Source organism: Triticum urartu, chromosome 1 (genome assembly GCF_003073215.2).
Source record: "Triticum urartu cultivar G1812 chromosome 1, Tu2.1, whole genome shotgun sequence".
Classification (NCBI taxonomy): Eukaryota; Viridiplantae; Streptophyta; class Magnoliopsida; order Poales; family Poaceae; genus Triticum; species Triticum urartu.
Window position 1 is genome coordinate 379,521,859 of NC_053022.1, and position 21,501 is coordinate 379,543,359.

At 47.5% G+C, this 21,501-nt stretch overlaps 2 protein-coding genes across 3 annotated transcripts; both read right to left on the reverse strand.

The window, feature by feature from the left end:
• Nucleotides 1–375: 375 nt before the first annotated feature.
• On the reverse strand, nucleotides 376–4,053 carry LOC125513617 (polyadenylate-binding protein 1-like). 2 transcript variants are annotated; one of them, XM_048678786.1, is made up of 6 exons: nucleotides 3,849–4,053; nucleotides 3,620–3,704; nucleotides 2,108–2,178; nucleotides 1,424–1,615; nucleotides 1,250–1,341; nucleotides 376–773 (listed from the first exon to the last, which is right to left on the reverse strand). In XM_048678786.1, the coding sequence occupies exons 1-6, from the start codon at nucleotides 3,975–3,977 to the stop codon at nucleotides 743–745; spliced, it is 600 nt and encodes a 199-aa protein (XP_048534743.1). In that variant the 5' UTR covers nucleotides 3,978–4,053; the 3' UTR covers nucleotides 376–742. The 2 variants fall into 2 exon arrangements, with proteins under 2 accessions (XP_048534743.1, XP_048534740.1); XM_048678783.1 differs by having other exon boundaries at nucleotides 3,620–3,707.
• Nucleotides 4,054–7,520: 3,467 nt separating this feature from the next.
• Nucleotides 7,521–12,962, reverse strand: LOC125513633 (phospho-2-dehydro-3-deoxyheptonate aldolase 2, chloroplastic-like). Its single transcript, XM_048678795.1, has 5 exons — nucleotides 12,419–12,962; nucleotides 11,483–11,760; nucleotides 10,788–11,064; nucleotides 8,145–8,390; nucleotides 7,521–7,949 (listed from the first exon to the last, which is right to left on the reverse strand). Exons 1-5 carry the CDS (start codon nucleotides 12,887–12,889, stop codon nucleotides 7,680–7,682), a joined length of 1,542 nt encoding a protein of 513 aa, XP_048534752.1. The 5' UTR covers nucleotides 12,890–12,962; the 3' UTR covers nucleotides 7,521–7,679.
• Nucleotides 12,963–21,501: the final 8,539 nt, after the last annotated feature.

Sequence of the window (21,501 nt, forward strand, 5' to 3'; positions counted from 1 at the left end):
TGAAAAACATATGCTTAGAAGCTTCATCTTGTGTATGATTCTAATGATATGCTTTTCATGACATACAATTTGATTAGTCAAATCAACGACCGTCCTATGTACCGGACTTGAGGAGGGTGTGAATTCAGGAGGGTTCAGAACAAACAAAAGCACCATAGCCAGAAGATCAGCCTCATGGAAGAGGCGAACCCTTCCGCTGCCTGTAAACCTGCAACTACACACACCCTACAGCAGCAGCAGCTATAAGGACTCGACAGATCAAATATGAAATCTCTGGACAGGTGCCATGTTTTCTCGCATGACAAAAGCGGAAAACCAAGCAGAGGCAGCCATCAGTCCATCGGAATGGAACATCACCAGCTAACAAGACAACCAAACATGAACTAACAGGCATAATGTATATCGCCAATGGTTGCAGATAATTCAGGTCCAACTGCTTAGAACTCATCAGAGCAAGCAGAGTACACAACTTTGCCAACAATTCTGACTCAAAATTCGATAAAACTTCAAAGCTAAAGTCAACGGTATAAAACCCACCAGGCCGACTGATCACGGGATAATTCGGAACATAGGTTCATTCCTAAGGTAAAAGGGATGTCATCATGGTCTGATGGGAGGTATGACAACAAGGAGACTATGTAACTTTCAGAAGTCGCAGCCTTTCAGGGTCTTTGCCTGTATCTTCTGTATGTATCATGGAAATTCGCTAGCAAAAACCTGAAGTCATAGCAACCCAGCAGAATCAGGAATAGGGACAGAACCTGGGTGACCTCCTGCAGAGAAAAACAGAACATCAGAAAGGTCATCCTGGGAATTCTGTTTGAATTTCTCTCATCTTGGGCTCCATTTTGGATTTTTGGTAACCTCAGGAAAAGAGGAGATCCCAGGGAATAAAAGTTCGCCTGAATGTTTGGTGCACAACTAGTCGGATGCATTACAAGAATGGCCTCCGCATGCCATATTCTTCGAATCCTTTCATTTACTTTATATTATATACAGTTTACGATTGAAATTCTGCTCTATTCAAACAGAAGTACTGGGTTGGTCTTGATTAGGCTTATGCAAAAAAATTCCAATGAAATCAGGATAACCCAAAATTCAGCTGAAAAGATCAATATCTAGAAACAGTCGCTAAAAAATGATTCACCTAGAAAAATTCCATTAGTCCTACCTAAGCCACAATTGGAAACATGCTGACTTAATCTTTCCACATCTAAGTGCAATACATCTTCATGAAGAGACACCTTACCCAAATGCTGGACAGGGGGGATAGTAAGGTTGAAACGGGCGCCTTCCCCTATGGTGGCTCATTCCTGGAACATTAGTTCTTTTTGGACACACCTATAAAAAAAGAGCACGCAAGTAAATGTTAGAAAGTTCAAAACAACAGTGAGTGCAAATTGTAAAAAGGTTCGTTTTGAACCTTCAAAGGACGGCCATGCAGTTCTGTATCATTCAGCCGGAGAGCATTTTGGACTGACTGAGCTTCCTGAAACTCCACGTAAGCATATCCTTTGGGGTTGCCATAAAAGTCTGTCAGAATTGTAACCCTGTTGACAGTTCCACAATCCTGAAAATGCTCCTGAACTTCCTCTGGCAAACACCCATAGTCAACCTGAGGCAAGGTGGTAATAGTATAGTTAAACAGCTGCACAGGAGTAGCTAAGAACTATTCAATGCTATTTTTAATTTATTTTTTCAAGAGAAGTACTCCCTCCGTTCACAAATATAAGCCGTTTTGGATATTTCAATATGGACTACATACGGACTGAAATGAGTGAACAAATACACTAAAACGTGTCTATATATATCCAATTCAGAAAGAAGTTAGAACATCTTATATTTGTGAACGGAGGGAGTACTAAAACAGCAGATGAGGATGCCATAAACCCCAGGAAGAAATGGGATGGTAAAATCAAGAAAGAAAGTATCATCTCAGTAGCAGTCATAATTTATTAAAAGTGCTCCCCGTAATCCAGATTCTTGGCTTAACAAATGGCAATGCAAAACTTTCTGGCTCTGTGTGCTACTGCATATTGGAAAGTTCTTCATGGACATGCTAGAAGTACACTTTAGGATAAGAAACAAAACAAGAAGAAAACCTCACATTTCCAACATAGATGGAGCGAGCATCCACCTCTGCCTTTTCGAGTGCGGTTGCCGCTGCAGCTGGATCATCTGAAAAAATAGACCGAAGGAGGAAAAAAGTGTAAACAGATTGTAGAGTTTAATGGCTAACTGAAGGCAGAGAGTTCATTAAAAATAATGAAACAACGGCATGGCATGGCACAGCTCTCATGATCAGAAAGAATCAAACGCAAAAGAAAGAAGACGCCTTTGATTAGGATCTTTAATCAGCATCTATGTTTCTATTTATAACCATACTTATTAAGTAAGTATGTAAAGGGTGAGGCTTGAAGCAAACACTTAATCGTGTACACAATATCATCTTTAAATGCACCATATGTGTGCATTTTAAACCAGGTCATCTCACATTTCTCTTTGCTGTCAGAAAAATATCAGAAGCAGCAGTAAGCATGTACCAGTAGAAGAAGAAAAAAAGGTTACAACCATAAACTTTAGTGGCATTATCGGTGTATATAAACCATGCTTTCCATAGAACATTTTCATCAACTTCAAACCATCATCATGGTAACCTATTCTTACAGCTTTGGTTATGATATTTTCAAATGCACCATATGTGTGCATTATTATCTCGAATCAGGTACGTAAGCAGACCCCTTTCCTAATTTACATCGTTCATGATTGATTTGGGGCACTATTTAGTGCCATTTGTCTAAAAAAATACTCCGTTCATAACTGAATTCCATCTGGACACATCGGTAACATTTCGGGAAATGTGGAATGCAGGATGAGCTCAATGACTTGATGATGCTCTACAAAAGTGCAATTGTTGACGCTCGAAAATAACATTCTAACCGTCTCCGGATAGTAAATGTGACGAGTTGCGAGAAGGAAGATGGTTTACACTTTACAGCAATTGTAGTAAATAATGCTTAGCAACACTAATCCACCACGTAACCAGGTGAGTCTAAGTAATGCACCATCATTATACCCCTACTCCAAAAGACAGCCATGTACGTAGCCCGCCCACGAGGCGCTACGGTCCTGCTTTACGCGTCTAGGGGGCTGCCTAGCCCATGATTAGGTGCCGACATCACCCCCGCTGCCTGCCTATCACCTTAAACACTGTAACAATCCTTACCAAAGCTGTTCAAATGCATATTACTGGTACAACACAAATCAACAGAGCAATGAAATGAACAAACACACAATGCTCAAAAGATGCACTCACCCAGCACCTACAAGTACTCAAAGGCAGCAACTATTCCGACAACCAACCACACAGAAGTCGTCAGAAACGAAGAAACTAGGAGCCTGTTGACTGGAAAGTGAAGATCAAACCGATCACGTAGTGTCAGCGATTCCACATCGAGAGTGGCACAAATCTTATCACATGAATGACGCCCAAGTAACAAGGCGCTCGGGATCTCACGTGCATCCAACCAATTTCAATCCGGGCAACCACCAAAGACGAAACAAAGCGCTAATTACACGAGCAGAAACGGAGAGGGTGGTGGCGACTAGGACAGATTACCATGCGACGCGGCGGCGGCGGCGACGGCTAGCATCTCGCGCTCGGTCTCCTCCAACTCCCGCAGCCTCCTCCGCATGTCATCAATCTGCTGCACATCACCACACCATACCCTATCCTCGTTAGCACCCGACGCCACAAACACCGCAGGCGCTCAAACCCTCGAAACGCGAGGCAAAGAGGCTACGCTGCAAGCTGTAACACACGCACGCACGCACGCACGCACGCGAACCTGGTCCACGGAGGAGCGGTTGCGGTTGAATCCGTCGCCGCTGCCGCCGTTCCCACCCTCGCCATTGCCTCCGGCGGCAGGGAGGACCTCGCCGTTCTCGATCGGGATTGCGCGATTGCCCGAGGCCATCTCGCCGCCGCCGCAAGTGCTGGTTCGCTTGGTGCTCTCCCTCTTCAGTTACTTTTGTCTTGGTGATGACTAGCTCCTGTTGCCTCTTTTGGCGTGGCTTGGTTGGTTGGAGAGTACTTGTACACTTCACACGGGAAAGCGAGTGGTAGATCCCACGGTTCTGCGTCTACAGGTGCCAGATCGGACGGTCGGTTCGACCCACCCTAGAAAATGGAAGGGGGTTCTCGTTCCAAAATAAAACCCTAGAGAAAGCACTGGAAAAAAACATAGAAGGACTGCTCAAAAGAAATCCCTAAAGAAAATATAAGAAAACTATATTTTTTTTACAGCTAACTTCATTTCTTCTTCTTTGAAATGCTAACTCTATGCTGACATCAGGTAGCCATTAGTTATAGAAACATCACAAGTTTCACAGCACAAGAGATAGTTGTCGCGGGGTAGCCAACACTAAGCACAACTAATGCAGGAGATATGTGTGTCAGCTCGAAGGTGATGAGTAGATCTACATATCTTGGTTTTCTAGGGTCTTTGACTTCAAGAAGTCTAGCAAGACTTTGACCATTGTCATCATATCTGCTTTCTCGCGACAACTTCAACATGGACCTCCTTCGTGAGGTGATGGTCATCACCATTGGCTATGGATCAAAGGCGCTTTAGTCATACAAGGTGGCTTCACAGCGCCACCCCTATGAGTTACCCCCTCTTCTTTTCTACTTACTCGACAAATGTCACTTAGTAAGGGTGGAGCTCTAAGATGACAGTTGGATGCATTTTCAGTTGTCAAATTATAACGACGCTTCAAATCCACGACTTTCTACTTACAGAATGATGGGTTGTGGTTGGCATGAAGATGGCAAACATGGCAAAAAGAAACAGTTCAGCCATGGCAATTGATGGGTTATGGATCTGATGAAGTTGCCAAGCATTTAGTACAATAGCATACCAATTGCTTGGTACTTGTTAACAGGCATAACAAACATGAAACATGGCAAATTTCAGGCTTTTATAGAGAGTGATTAGCCATGTATTTACTCAGAAATTTGAAAAAAAAGGATGTGTTGTGGTTTGAAAAACATGGCAAACAATGCAAGTTTTTACAGTTCCACACATAGGGCAAGTTGCCATCTATTTATTCAGTAGAATGGCAAAATGATGAAAGGGCAAATGTAAATGCATTGACTGCCGTAGCATATGGCATATCAGAACACATGGCAATTTTCAGCGCCAAACAGTAGGATAGTTGCCATGTATTTATTTAGAAGCATGGCAAATTGATAAGAAGTGGAATTGTAGACACATTAACATCAGTATGAAAATGGAAGATCACACAAAAACACATATTTTTGCCATGGAAAATACTCCAGAATTTTGACATGGCGGAAGCTCATAGCAACTCTGTCCCATGGCAATTATTCGTAGCAAATTCGGCCATGGCAACTACTATATAATTTTGCCATGGCAATTACTCTAGAAATTTGCCATGGCAACAACTCATAGCAATTCTGCCCCATCAGAACTACTCATAACGAAAACTGCCATGACACCAATTGATCCAACATTCAGTTTGACATGTTATTTGAAGTATTCTTGACATGTTGTATAAAATTTCAGAATTTGCCATGTTTTACAAAAAATGTCGTGTGTTCAAAAAAAGAGCAATCCTACATTTGCCATGTGACCAAACAAATTGTGGGAAAAATTTGTACATGATACATGGAATTTGCCATGGCAAAACACATTCTGTAGCATCTATTCAACAATGTATGAATTTACTATGTGATGCTACAGAAAAATTGCCATGGTTATGTTAGTTTGAACATTGGATTGATGAGAAAAACAAATTTGCCATGGCAAAAACATTCAGTATAATCTATTTCAGCTCATGTGAATTGCCATAAGATCATATAAAAAATTGCCATCATGTGGACTAGTCATATACACGAATTCTGTTATTCGAGCCAATGGACCAGCGACTCACCGGCAAGAACGGGCATGGCCACGACCTCCTCCATGGGGTGGCCAGACGTGATGCCGGTGACGGGATCCAAGGTGAGGACGAACGTCGCCGTAGAATGGACGCGGAGGAAGGGAATCGACGGAGGCGAGGCTCCTCCAGCGTGGATCCCGCGGCAGCTCCTCTTCACCGTCGCCGCTGCCGCCATTCCTCTCCCTGCAGCTCCTCCCCCACTGCGCACGGGCACTCCCCTGCGGCAGCTCCTCCCCCGCTGCGCACGTGCACTCCCCTGCGACAGCTCCTCTTCACCGTCGCCGTCGCTACCATTCCTCTCCCTGCAGCGGTTCCTTCCCGCCACGGCTCCTCCATCGTGGCTCCTCCTAGCCGCAGCCCAATCCCGCTGCGGCTCCTCCATCGCGTAGCGAGCGCGCCCTTCCTCCTCCGCTGCGCCTTCCATCACCGTCGGCCGGATCCACCTCCTATTCGCCACCGCTTAGGGCCTCCGCCCGCCACCACTCGGGACCTCCGGTCGCCGTCGCCCAAGGCCTCCGTCCGCCTCTGCTCGGGGCCCACGCCCGCCACCGCCAGGGGCCTCCGCCCGCCTCCGCTCGGGGCCTCCGCCCGCCACCGCCAGGGGCCTCCACCCCGCCTTTGCTCGGGCCTGCCGTCCGCCGCCGCCCGGGCCATATTGTGTGTGGTGTGCGGGTAGGTGGGAAAGAAGGTGAGGCGGAGTGGGGAAAGAAGAACGGGAGTGAGGACGTGCGGCATAGTTTGTCCAGGTCCGGACGTGCGGCACAGTTTGTCCAGGCCCGGACGAGGCTGTGGGATGACGTGGAACGTAAAGTGCTTCAAGAATCGTGCAAAATGATCCAACGACAGATGACGCGTGTGGGCGGGATGCTACACACCACACGTGTGGGCGTTAACATTTCCGGAAAAGATCTGGTCGGCAACAAAAATTCTTGCTGGTTCTAGCAAATTTTATTGCCAGTCCCAGCAAAATGATCCTCGATGCCATCTGGTTCCAGCATTGGTCCACGGTGGTTGGAGCTTTTTCGCCAGGTGGTTCCAGCAAAAAAAAATCTACAGTTGCAGCACCCGAGCTCGCCGTTTCCGTCGGCGGCGGCTGCTGGTTGTAGCAACCATGGGTGCTGACTCCAGGCTTCCAGCATCAGCCGCCGGAAGGCGCCGACACTCGCCGTTGCAGCACCTTGCTCCACCCTGTCGCAGCTCTAGTCGTCGTCGAGCAGTGACAGATGCAGTTGAGAGAGAAAAACGAGGGGATGGTGCTGGCTCGACGGTTGGCTTCGTGGTGCTCACCGGAGAAGACAGCGAGAGAGAGGAGGAGATCCCTCGGGCAGAACAGAGGAAGAAGAATTGGGCGAGTGGCTAAGAACGACAGCGAGAGAAGATAAGGCACTTCTCATATTGCGTTTCCAAATTTAATCAATAAACCTTATGTCCAGTCTCAGCAAATACCGAATGAGTAATCTATTGTCAGGTCTCATGTAATCTCTCCACCCTCACACAAACTGCACCAAAGAAACGATGAAAATGAAAGAAACTGGAATTGAACCAAGCACAAGTACTGCACCAAAACAGCTATATCCTATTATTTGAGGGAGATTTTTCCTCGGCATTTCCAAAATCAAACGAGACCTATACTACCAAAAAAACTAAAGAATGCAAAATTATGTCCTCTAGCAGCTGAAGATAGTTTTGCAGGGAAGAAATCTAAGATTGATATCTTAAGCTTCTACTTTAGATATCAGGCTAGTCCATGTCCTGTCTCTCTTCTTCCTTAGCCTCTCGGCAATGGCAAATGCCAGCTCGAGCGACTGCGACGCGTTCAGCCTGGGGTCGCAGTGCGTGCGGTAGCGGGAACTGAGATCGTCGAAGGTCACTGTGTTGGATCCACCAATGCACTCTGTAACGTTCTGCCCTGTCATCTCTAGGTGAACCCCTCCGGGGTAGCTCCCCTCTTGCTCATGTACATCAAAGAAAGCCCGAAGCTCAGCCTGTGCAGCCATAAAGAAACAGTGAAAATTCTGAACCATGCCAAAGTTGACAAGTCCGAACAATGCTATCGGATGTCTCAATGGCATGTGGTTCCAGAAAACAACAGTCCATGTCTCATTGTAACAAACGGCGTGAAATACCGACCATAAGTAGGTTGTTCTATGTCGAATCATGCAAAAAGTTATCACGCTTACCCGGATTGCATCAAATGATCTTGTCTTGAGCCCGCAAGGTGCGCTGATGGTGTTCCCGTGCATGGGATCGCAGACCCAGGTGACAATCAGCCCTGCTTGACGCACGGCTCTGATCATATGGGGGAGCTTGGCACGCATGTTCTCGGCCCCCATCCTTGTGATAAGTGTCAGCCTCCCGGGCTTGTTGTGAGGATTCAAAATCTCACAGAGTTTCACAAGCTCCGATGAATCAAGCTTATCACTCACCTGTATAACATAGTCAGAGTCATTAGATTTGTCAACTGATTTTTTTCCATCTAAGACAGTCTGTTATGGCGCTGCTAGAAGGAGGGCGCGAGAGGGCCAGCCGGGGGCCTTTTGCCCACGGCCGGGCAAGATGGAACGGATTTTCTTCTTAATTCTTGCTTGATTAGATTGATACATCTCCTCTCTTTATATAGAGAGGTTTATTTGACTCCCAAGCAAGGCTTACTTGACCCCTAAGAAAGGGGCCCTTATCTCTAATTAACCCTAAGACTAACGGGCTATACCGCCAGCCCAGGCCATTAGGCCCATTACGTACTCTAACACTACACCCCACCTGGACATGCAGCTTGTCCTCAAGCTGCAGCCTAACCAACTTATAACCATGACTCGAGGCAACACAAACCTAACACCTAAAAACAAGCCTTTTACATCTCGGCTTGTTTTATTACTCTCAACCTGAAATGGACTGGGATGATTTATTTTGGACCTCTTAACAAAAAGTGGATACCATCCGCACGTCGGACGTGCACGTGTACAGCCACCTGGATCCCATGGACACCATCTGGACAAAAGGAGTGCATGTGTATGGCCACCTGGAAGTGGTCGCAAGAGCGACCAGCAGAGGCGCCCTCGCGGCGGCCGACGGCGGAATGCAGTGGTGCTACTCGGTGCGCTCTTGTCGGTGACACCATGCCTTCTCCCCGCCGGACGGCTGTTGGTCGGCACCGTACATAGAAGAGTGGAGGGTTGTCGATGGACAATGGCGAGGAGGGGTGCGCCTCCCCAACCGCCGATGTCGCAGACTTTGAGGGCGTTGTCCGTGGGGAAAACAGCATGCCCAAGATCCCCGACGCAGTGGACGAGATCGAGGTCCTTTGCGCAGCGAAGCGCAACTGGGAGGAGCGGCAACTGCAGACCACGCAACTCCCGCACACGCCGACGCGCTAGGAGGCCGCGTGCAGCAGCCTGCAGCCTCACCGTCGCCGACACGTGGCGGGTAGTGATCCAAGCTGGAAGCGGTGACGGCGACGGCGGAAGCTTGATCTGCTGGATGGGGACGCCCTGGGGAAGCGGTGATGGCGATGGCGGGAACTTGATCTGGTGGATCGGGACTCCCGTCGGCGCGGTCGATGCGGGGCCGGAGTTGACCGGTGATGGCTGCTGCAGTTGCAGCGGCTGCTGCGGCGGAGTGCCGGGCGCGGCGGAGGTCGCCAGGAGCGGTGGCTGCCACTGCAGCCAGGGCGGGGCGATGGATGGCAGCTGCTGCAGCGGCCCGATGAGCGCGGCGGAGGCCACCTGGTGCGGCGGCTGCCACGGCAGCCAGGACGGGGCGGTGGTGGCGGTGGATGGCAGTTGCAGCGGCTGCTGCAGCAGCCCGACGAGCGCGGCGGAGGCCGCCTGGTGCGGCGGCTGCCACGACAGCCAGGACGGGGCGATGGATGGCAGCTGCAGCGGCTGCTGCAGCAGCCCGGCGAGCGCGGCGGGGGGCGCTTGGTGCGGCGGCTGCCACGGCGGCGCGGTGGCGGTGATGGGCGGCGCAGCCGGGTGCGGCCCATAGGACCCGGCCAAGAACAGGTGGATCTCCTGGACCGCCTGCGTTAGGTCCCGCAGCGCCCCGGACACCTCCGGGGTGAGGACGACGGGGGCGGGCGCGACGGAGGATCCCGGCGCGGGCAGGAGCGGGGCGACGGTCGTGACCGGCAGCGGAAGAGACGGGTTGGGCGGCAGTGAAGACATGATCGAACCGAAGCTAGCTGATACCAAATTGTTATGGTGCTGCTAGAAGGAGGGCGCGAGAGGGCCGGCCGGGGGCCTTTTGCCCACGGCCGGGCAAGATGGAAGGGATTTCCTTCTTAATTCTTGCTTGATTAGATTGATACATCTCCTCTCTTTATATAGAGAGGTTTACTTGACTCCCAAGCAAGGCTTACTTGATCCCTAAGAAAGCGACCCTTATCTCTAATTAACCCTAAGACTAACGGGCTATACCGCCAGCCCAGGCCATTAGGCCCATTACATACTCTAACACAGTCATAAGATTGTAACTAGTAAGATTTTTAAAACATCAAAACTACTGTTCTTTGTAGTTGTTAAAAACACGACATCTTTCATGTCATTAACAATATATGACAAAAGATGATTATCAACAGATAAACACTATACATAAGCCTGGAGACCACAAAAGTGAAAGATCTATAGGAGACTTGTGAAGCATTGATGGTCGCCATTTGCAATGGAAGTTGAAGTACTTAGAATTAAGATGTTTATGATTTTACGTGACCAACTCCAACAACGAAATGCAAACCTTCAGGACTTCAGTAAAAACTTATGTCATATGAAGAGATGTCACCGAAGACCATATGCAGGCAAGCCAACTCTGATGGGTGCTTTGGTTACCTTTATGCCGACAGGATTGGAAATACCGCGGAGGAATTCAACATGAGCACCATCCAGTTGCCTAGTTCTCTCCCCAACCCAGAGCATGTGTGCGGAGCAGTCGTAATAGAGGCCAGAAGTGGAGTCCTCCCTGGTCAGTGCCTGCTCATATGGCAAGTGAAGGCACTCATGGGATGTCCAGAATTCAGCTGTGGTCATCATGGGATGCTGAGGAGGCAGACCAGCAGCAAGCAGGAACCCGATGGCGTCATGAACCCTCTGGGCAAGCTCCACATACCTGCTCAGAGAAGAACATAACGAGGTAAGATCTACTTTTATTGTATATAACACAGGATGTCAGTGATCATATTTAGGCTGACTGATATTTCCTACAGAATCCTAGAGAATGAATACCTAGCTATGATTACACGTGACTGATGCTGTCCAGATTAGTGTGCTAAAACAAGTACATCAGTTGTTTGACAAAATCACTTTTCTGGACTTGCAAATTATCCACAAACAAGGTCAGAAGTAAAAATTAAACCAAAACCGTTGCATATATGTGCAAATATGGCAATGACATTGAATGGGGCATGAGCCGTGTGCTGGAGAAAGATTGATGGTAATTTCTGAATTCAGATGATATTTACGGCGGGGTGAAAAGAGTTTTGCATAAAGGCTAGTCACTTGATGAGATCAAGTAGCAATTTAGTCACCTGTCTCCCTGCGTGCTGTGCCTCAGAAAGTCGAGGTTCCACTCGGTGACTCTCTGAAGATCAGCATATCCTCCATGGGCAAATGCTCTCAAAAGATTCAGGGTGCTCGCAGACTGACTGTAGGCTCTAATCAACCTTTGAGGGTTTGGTGCACGCGATTTCTCATCGAAATCATCGTGGTTGATGATGTCACCTTGATAGGACGGCAGCGTCACTCCATCTCTAGTCTCGATTGGGTTCGATCTTGGCTTTGCAAATTGGCCTGCCATCCTTCCAACCTGAAATACATAGTGCCACAAATCTTTTGTATAACAGGAGAGATGTTTATATACAAAGATGGAGTGTGGATGGTTTTTCTGCCAATCATGGAGGGAGAACATTTAGAAGCATTTCTCTTCAGCATAACAAGAATCTTTATTTTGTCAATACAAGTTTTCTTAATCTGTAGATAAATAAACATGGTTAAGCACCATTTCATAGTTTCATGTAATCTATAGCTTTAATCAATTAGTACTGGTTTGCAGATGAATCGAATGCAAAATAGCAATAGATCATTTTACCATCCATTAAACCAGCAGTATGGGCACAATTATTGTCGGGGACTCCCCAACAGTTATTCCGCTCAAAAAAGACTGACAGTTTAAGGATCCATAAACATGACCGCTTGTGTCATGATCTAGCCAGTAGTCACCTTTTCTGTGATTCTACTGAGATTACAAGTGTTTTCATTATAGACACTTGAATATCTGATGAAATTGTGGAGGCGGCAAAGTCTGAACTGCATTGTGACTTGTGAATTTGATCATCACAATTCACAAGTCAGAAGGACATAAACCCTCGTTAATTGGGGCGCGAATCCAACGGTAGGCTATTTGCGTAGGATCGTCAAATTAAGGAAGGGGTATGCATGGATGAAAGTGGGAGTCGGACTCGGACCTTGATGATGGGCATCTGGCCCCCGAAGGTGAGGACGACGGCCATCTGGAGCATGAGGCGGAAGGTGTCGCGGATGTTGTTGGCGCCGAACTCCTTGAAGCTCTCGGCGCAGTCGCCGCCCTGCAGGAGGAACGCCCGGCCCATGGCCGCCTCCCCGAGGCGCTCCTCCAGCGTCCACGCCTCCCCCGCGAACACCAGCGGCGGGAAGGACGCCAGCGTGCGCTCCGCCTCCCCGAGCGCCGCCGCGTCCGGGTACTCCGGGATCTGCCGCGCCGGCCGCGCCCTCCAGCTGTCCGGCGCCCACCCGCTCGTCACCACCGCCGGTGCCGACGACGACGCGCGCACCGACGGGCCCGTCCCGCGGCGACGCGGCGGGTCGGAGGAGGCCAACGAGGACCTCCGGCGGGCGGAGATGAAGGGCGACAGGTGCGCGGGAGCCAGCGGCGCAACGGGGAGAACGGGAGCCGCCATTGAGTGTGTGACTGGACGGGGAACGGGGCTGATCTAGAGGCGGTTAGGCATGCCGCGAGAAGCTGTAAGCGCGAATATATATGCAGTGGCGTGGCGGGGCCGAAGGCGGCAGTGCCACCCCGCTAGATAAGACGATCTTCTCGGTTCTCACGTCTTCCGTGTGATTTATAACAAACAAAAAATAATAACATTGGTTTAGTTATTTCCCAATTTTATTATTTTTGGATTATGTAACTTTCTTGCTGTTAGAAGGGAGAGAGAGGGATTGTTGCGGAATATGATGGATGCTGTGTTAAGCCTCTCGGGCGGTTTATATAGAGTACAAGGCTGGGCAAGAAGCATCTCCTAGAGATAAGGCAGGAGATGACTACAAATCATAGTCTACCATATACAAAGATATGTCTATATACTCTAACATCCCCCGCAGTCGTAGCGGTAGCGGCGTAGACATCAGGAGCGTCGCGGACGGTCAGACTGGATAGAATAGCAGCCGACAGGCTGACCCCCCCCCCCCCCCGACACTCATAGCGGTACCGTCGTGAACGGTGTCGCGTCACGGACGCGTTGACTGTAGAGGAAGCCGACGAGTTGCTCAAGCGGATGATAGCCCTTTGTGCCGATGTCGAGGTAGCCGAGAGCGTAGGGTGGTGTAGCCGTGGTCGATGTCGAGTCGGGGTAGCCGGTGTGGAGGGAGTTGCCGTGGAGCCGCGGGCGCAAGGAGGCACCGAATTAGTTATGAGCGCAGTGGTGTCGAAGTAGTGGTGCGCCGGAAAGAAGACGGTGTTGATGACACGTCGCGACGAGTTGCCAAGCCCAGGCACACATCGTGGACGAAAGCACGCATCGGTGTTGCCAGCACCGGGCATGCGTAGACGGACGAAGACGAAGTTGACGAAGCGCCGCACCAGGCTTGCCAGGCCCGGGAACACGTCGTTGACGAAGGCACGCACCGGTGTTGCCAGCATCGAGCATGCGTAGACTGGGACCTGCACGAGTTGTATGCCATGTCAGAGAAATCAGAGAGGCCAACAGAGAAGGACTCGACGACGGTTGTGGCGTCCGTCGGCGCGGGGCCGATGTCGCCCGCGGTTGTCGTAGTAGACGAAGTGGCCAAGGTAGATGACGACGACGCTAGCAGCGGGCTGGTGCTAGACGAAGACGAATGGGGTGGACGGGCGGTTGCGGCAGCTACAGGGGTAGCGGCGGCAGCAGACGAAGAAGAGCGGTGGCGGGCAGCCTGACGGTGACGGTGACGGCTAGGTTAGGAGCGCGGCGGCGATGCTCGAAGGAGGCGAAGAACCCGATAGCATGACGAAGACCGACGCGTACGGTGGCGTTCTCGCGCCAAGGAAGGCGGCGTGGCGCATATCACGTGAAGTCAACGCGTAGGAACGGCGGAATGGATGGTGGGCCGCGGCGCTAGACCCGAAGGGGCAACACAGCATCAACGGGCAGGTCGGAGCTACGGCGAGAAGACCTCGGGGCGACAGCGGGGACTGCGGGCCGCGACGTTGCGGCCCGAGGGGGTGACACAACGGCGGTTTGCGAGTCGGTGCATGCTACCTCTTAAGCATTGTGTTGGTTTTCCCTTGAAAAGGAAAGGGTGATGCAGCAAAGTAGAGTAAGTATTTTCCTCAGTTTTTGAGAACCAAGGTATCAATCCAGTAGGAGGCTACGCGCGAGTCCCTCGCACCTACACAAAACAAATAAATCCTCGCAACCAACGCGATAAGGGGTTGTCAATCCCTACACGGTCACTTACGAGAGTGAGATCTGATAGATATGATAAGATAATATTTTTGGTATTTTTATGATACAGATGCAAAGTAAAATAAAAGGCAACGAAAATAACTAAGTGTTGGAAGATTAATATGATGGAAGATAGACCCGGGGGCCATAGGTTTCACCAGTGGCTTCTCTCAAGAGCATAAGTATTTTATGGTGGGTGAACAAATTACTGTTGAGCAATTAACATAATTGAGCATAGTTATGAGAATATCTAGGTATGATCATGTATATAGGCATCACGTCCGAGACAAGTAGACCGACTCCTGCCTGCATCTACTACTATTACTCCACACATCGACCGCTATCCAGCATGCATCTAGAGTATTAAGTTCATAAGAACAGAGTAACGCTTTAAGAAATATGACATGATGTAGAGGGATAAATTAATGCAATATGATAAAAACCCCATCTTGTTATCCTCGATGGCAACAATACAATACGTGCCTTGTTGTCCCTACTGTCACTGGGAAAGGACACCGCAAGATTGAACCCAAAGCTAAGCACTTCTCCCATTGCAAGAAAGATCAATCTAGTAGGCCAAACCAAACTGATAATTCGAAGAGACTTGCAAAGATAACCAATCATACATAAAAGAATTCAGAGAAGATTCAAATATTATTCATAGATAAACTTGATCATAAACCCACAATACATCGGTCTCAACAAACACACCGCAAAAGAAGATTACATCGAATAGATCTCCACAAAAGAGGGGGAGAACTTTGTATTGAGATCCAAAAAAAGAAAAGAAGCCATCTAGCTAATAACTATGGACCTGAAGGTCTGAGGTAAACTACTCACACATCATCGGAGAAGCTATGGTGTTGATGTAGAAGCCCTCCGTGATCGATGCCCCCTCCGGCGGAGCTCCGGAACATGCCCCAAGATGGGATCTCGTGGATACAGAAAGTTACGGCGGTGGAATTAGGGTGTTGGCTCCGTATATGATCGTTTGGGGGTACGTAGGTATATATAGGAGGAAGGAGTACGTCGGTGGAGCAACAGGAGGCCCACGAGGGTGGAGGGCGCGCCTGGGGGGTAGGTGCGCCCCCTACCTCGTGGCTTCCCAGTTGGTTGCTTGATGTAGGGTCCAAGTCTCCTGGATCTTGTTCATTCCGAAAATCACGTTCCCGAAGGTTTCATTCCGTTTGGACTCTGTTTAATATTCTTTTTTGCAAAACTCTGAAATAGGCAAAAAACAACAATTCTGGGCTGGGCCTCCGGTTAATAGGTTAGTCCAAAAATAATATAAAAGTGAATAATAAAGCCCAATAATGTTCAAAACAAAAGATAATATAGCATGGAGCAATCAAAAATTATAGATACGTTGGAGACGTATCAAGCATCCCCAAGCTTAATTCCTGCTCGTCCTCGAGTAGGTAAATGATAAAAAAACAAAATTTTTGATGTGGAATGCTACTTGGCATACTTTCAGTGTAATTCTTCTTAATTGTCGTATGAATATTCAGATCCAAAAGATTCAAGACAAAAGTTTAATATTGACATAAAAATAATGATACTTCAAGCATACTAACTAAGCAATTATGTGTCTTTAAAATAACCAAAGAAAGTTATCCCTACAAAATCATATAGTCTGGCTATGCTCTATCCTCACCACACAAAGTATTTAAATCATGCACAACCCCGATGACAAGCCAAACAATTGTTTCATACTTTTAATGTTCTCAAACTTTTTCAATTTTCACGCAATACATGAGCGTGAGCCATGGACATAGCACTATAGGTGCAATAGAATGGTGGTTGTGGAGAAGACAAAAGGGAGAAGATAGTCTCACATCAACTAGGCGTATCAACGGGCTATGAAGATGCCCATCAATAGATATCAATGTGAGTGAGTAGGGATTGCCATGCAACGGATGCACTAGAGCTATAAGTATATGAAAGTTCAAGAATAAACTAAGTGGGTGTGCATCCAACTCGCTTGCTCACGAAGACCTAGGGCATTTTGAGGAAGCCCATCATTGGAATATGCAAGCCAAGTTCTATAATGAAAATTTCCCACTAGTATATGAAAGTGATATCATAGGAGACTCTCTATCATGAAGATCATGGTGCTACTTTGAAGCACAAGTGTGGTAAAAGGATAGTAGTATCGTCCCTTCTCTCTTTTTCTCTCATTTTTTTATTTTTTTATTTGGGCCTTTTCTCTTTTTTATGGCCTCTTTTTTTGCGTCCGGAGTCTGATCCCGACTTGTGGGGGAATCATAGTCTCCATCATCCTTTCCTCACTTGGGACAATGCTCTAAAAATGATGATCATCACACTTTTATTTACTTACAACTCAACAATTACAACTCGATGCTTTAGAACAAAATATGACTCTATGTGAATGCCTCCGGCGGTGTACCGGGATATGTAATGAATCAAGAGTGACATGTATGAAAGAATTATGAATGGTGGCTTTGCCACAAATACAATGTCAACTACATGATCATGCAAAGCAATATGACAATGATGGAGCGTGTCATAGTAAACGGAATGGTGGAAAGTCGCATGGCAATATATCTCGGAATGGCTATGGAAATTCCATGATAGGTAGGTATGGTGTCTGTTTTGAGGAAGGTATATGGTGGGTGTATGATACCGGCGAAAGGTGCGTGGTATTAGAGAGGCTAGCAATGGTGGAAGGGTAGAAAAGTGTGTATAATCCATGGACTCAACATTAGTCATAAAGAACTCACATACTTATTGCAAAAATCTACAAGTTTATTAAAGCAAAGTATCACGCGCATGCTCCTAGGGAGATAGATTGGTAGGAAAAGACCATCGCTCGTCCCCGACCGCCACTCATAAGGAAGACAATCAATAAATAAATCATGCTCCGACTTCATCACATAACGGTTCACCATACGTGCATGCTACAGGAATCACAAACTTTAACACAAGTATTTCTCAAATTCACAACTACTCAACTAGCACAACTTTAATATCACTACCTCCATATCTCAAAACAATCATGAAGCATCAAACTTCTCTAAGTATTCAAAACACTCATAAGGAAGTTTTTACTAATCTTGAATACCTAGCTGAAGGAAATATGCCCTAGAGGCAATAATAAAGTTATTATTTATTTCCTTATATCATGATAAAAGTTTATTATTCATGCTAGAATTATATTAACCGGAAACATAATACATGTGTGAATACATAGACAAACAGAGTGTCACTAGTATGCCTCTACTTGACTAGCTCGTTAATCAAAGATGGTTATGTTTCCTAACCATGGACAAAGAGTTGTTATTTGATTAATGGGATCACATCATTAGTTGAATGATCTGATTGACATGACCCATTCCATTAGCTTAGCACCCGATCGTTTAGTATGTTGCTATTGCTTTCTTCATGACTTATACATGTTCCTATGACTATGAGATTATGCAACTCCCGTTTGCCAGAGGAACACTTTGTGTGCTACCAAACGTCACAACATAACTGGGTGATTATAAAGGAGCTCTACAGGTGTCTCCAAAGGTACATGTTGGGTTGGCGTATTTCGAGATTAGGATTTGTCACTCCGATTGTCGGAGAGGTATCTCTGGGCCCTCTCGGTAATGCACATCACTTAAGCCTTGCAAGCATTGCGACTAATGATTTAGTTGCGGGATGATGTATTACAGAACGAGTAAAGAGACTTGCCGGTAACGAGATTGAACTAGCTATAGGATACCGACGATCGAATCTCGGGCAAGTAACATACCGATGACAAAGGGAACAACGTATGTTGTTATGCGGTCTGGCCGATAAAGATCTTCGTAGAATATGTAGGAGCCAATATGGGCATCCAGGTCCCGCTATTGGTTATTGACCAGAGACGTGTCTCGGTCATGTCTACATTGTTCTCGAACCCGTAGGGTCCACACGCTTAAGGTTACGATGACAGTTATATTATGAGTTTATGCATTTTGATGTACCGAAGTTTGTTCGGAGTCCCGGATGTGATCACGGACATGACGAGGAGTCTCGAAATGGTCGAGACATAAAGATTGATATATTGGAAGCCTATGTTTGGATATCGGAAGTGTTCCGGGTGAAATCGGGATTTTACCGGAGTACCGGGAGGTTACCGGAACCCCCCGGGAGCTATATGGGCCATAGTGGGCCTTAGTGGAAAAGAGAAGAGGCAGCCCAATATGGGCCGCGCGCCCCTCCCCTCCCTTGGTCCGAATAGGACAAGGAGAGGGGGCCGGCCACCCTCTCTCTTTTCCCCCCTCCGCGAATCCTATTCCAACTAGGATTGGGGGGGGGGGGAATCCTACTCCCAGAGGGAGTAGGACTCTCCTGGCGCGCCTCTCCTAGGCCGGCCGCACCCCCCCTTTGGTCCTTTATATACGGAGGCAGGGGCACCCCAGAGACACACAAGTTGATCCATGTGATCTTACTCTTAGCCGTGTGCGGCGCCCCCAGCCACCATAGTCCTCGATAATATTGTAGCGGTGCTTAGGCGAAGCCCTGCGGCAGTAGTACATCAAGATCGTCACCACGCCATCGTGCTAACGGAACTCTTCCCTGACACTTTGCTGGATCGGAGTCCGGGGATCGTCATCGAGCTGAACGTGTGCTAAAACTCGGAGGTGCCGTAGTTTCGGTGCTTGATCGGTCGGGCCGTGAAGACGTACGACTACATCAACCAAACGCTTCCGTTGTCGATCTACAAGGTATGTAGATCACACTCTCCCCTCGTTGCTATGCATCACCATGATCTTGCGTGTGTGTAGGAATTTTTTTGAAATTACTACGTTACCCAACAGTGGTATCAGAGCCAGGTTTTATATGTTGATGTTATATGCACGAGTAGAACACAAGTGAGTTGTGGGCGATATAAGTCATACTGCTTACCAGCATGTCATAATTTGGTTCGGCGGTATTGTTGGACGAAGCGGTCCGGACCGACATTACGCGTATGCTTACGCGAGACCGGTTCTCCCGACGTGCTTTGCACATAGGTGGCTTGCGGGTGACAGTTTCTCCAACTTTAGTTGAACCAAGTGTGGCTACGCTCGGTCCTTGCGAAGGTTAAAACAACACCAACTTGACAAACTATCGTTGTGGTTTTGATGCGTAGGTAAGATTGGTTCTTGCTTAAGCCCGTAGCAGCCACGTAAAACTTGCAACAACAAAGTAGAGGACGTCTAACTTGTTTTTGCAGGGCATGTTGTGATGTGATATGGTCAAGACATGATGCTAAATTTTATTGTATGAGATGATCATGTTTTGTAACTGAGTTATCGGCAACTGGCAGGAGCCATATGGTTGTCGCTTTATTGTATGCAATGCAATCGCGCTGTAATGCTTTACTTTATCACTAAGCGGTAGCGATAGTCGTGGAAGCATAAGATTGGCGAGACGACAACGATGCTACGATGGAGATCAAGGTGTCGCGCCGGTGACGATGGTGATCATGACGGTGCTTTGGAGATGGAGATCACAAGCACAAGATGATGATGGCCATATCATATCACTTATATTGATTGCATGTGATGTTTATCTTTTATGCATCTTATCTTGCTTTGATTGACGGTAGCATTATAAGATGATCTCTCACTAAATTATCAAGAAGTGTTCTCCCTGAGTATGCACCATTGCGAAAGTTCTTCGTGCTGAGACACCACGTGATGATCGGGTGTGATAGGCTCTACGTTCAAATACAACGGGTGCAAAACAGTTGCACACGCGGAATACTTAGGTTATACTTGACGAGCCAAGCATATACAGATTTGGCCTCGGAACACGGAGACCGAAAGGTCGAGCGTGAATCATATAGTAGATATGATCAACATAGTGATGTTCACCAATGAAACTACTCCATCTCACGTGATGATCGGACATGGTTTAGTTGATTTGGATCACGTAAACACTTAGAGGATTAGAGGGATGTCTATCTAAGTGGGAGTTCTTTGAGTAATATGATTAATTGACCTAAATTTATCATGAACTTAGTACCTGATAGTATCTTGCTTGTTTATGTATGTTTGTAGATAAATGCCCCGTGCTGTTGTTCCGTTGAATTTTTATGCGTTCCTTGAGAAAGCAAAGTTGAAAGATGATGGTAGCAATTACACAGACTGGGTCCGTAACTTGAGGATTATCCTCATTGCTGCACATAAGAATTACGTCCTGGAAGCACCGCTGGGTGCCAGGCCTGCTGCTGGAGCAACACCAGATGTTGTGAACGTCTGGCAGAGCAAAGCTGATGATTACTCGATAGTTCAATGTGCCATGCTTTACGGCTTAGAACCGGGACTTCAACGACGTTTTGAACGTCATGGAGCATATGAGATGTTCCAGGAGTTGAAGTTAATATTTCAAGCAAATGCCTAGATTGAGAGATATGAAGTCTCCAATAAGTTCTATAGCTGCAAGATGGAGGAGAACAGTTCTGTCAGTGAGCATATACTCAAAATGTCTGGGTATAATAATCACTTGATTCAGATGGGAGTTAATCTTCCAGATGATTGCGTCATTGACAGAATTCTCCAATCACTGCCACCAAGCTACAAGAGCTTCGTGATGAACTATAATATGCAAGGGATGAATAAGACTATTCCCGAGCTCTTCGCAATGCTGAAAGCTGCGGAGGTAGAAATCAAGAAGGAGCATCAAGTGTTGATGGTCAACAAGACCACTAGTTTCAAGAAAAAGGGCAAAGGGAAGAAGAAGGGGAACTTCAAGAAGAACAGCAAACAAGTTGCTGCTCAAGAGAAGAAACCCAAGTCTGGACCTAATCCTGAAACTGAGTGCTTCTACTGCAAGCAGACTGGTCATTGGAAGCGGAACTGCCCCAAGTATTTGGCGGATAAGAAGGA

Coding starts and splice junctions, on each gene's coding strand:
- LOC125513617 (XM_048678783.1), bottom strand. CDS start 3,977: ATGGCCTCGGGCAATCGCGCAATCCCGATCGAGAACGGCGAGGTCCTC. Junction 1,616..2,107: donor GCTCCATCTATGTTGGAAAT/GTGAGGTTTTCT, acceptor ACCTTGCCTCAG/GTTGACTATGGGTGTTTGCC. Junction 1,342..1,423: donor TGCATGGCCGTCCTTTGAAG/GTTCAAAACGAA, acceptor CTTTTTTTATAG/GTGTGTCCAAAAAGAACTAA.
- LOC125513633 (XM_048678795.1), bottom strand. CDS start 12,889: ATGGCGGCTCCCGTTCTCCCCGTTGCGCCGCTGGCTCCCGCGCACCTG. Junction 11,065..11,482: donor CACAGCACGCAGGGAGACAG/GTGACTAAATTG, acceptor TTCTCTGAGCAG/GTATGTGGAGCTTGCCCAGA. Junction 8,391..10,787: donor CCAATCCTGTCGGCATAAAG/GTAACCAAAGCA, acceptor TATGTTATACAG/GTGAGTGATAAGCTTGATTC.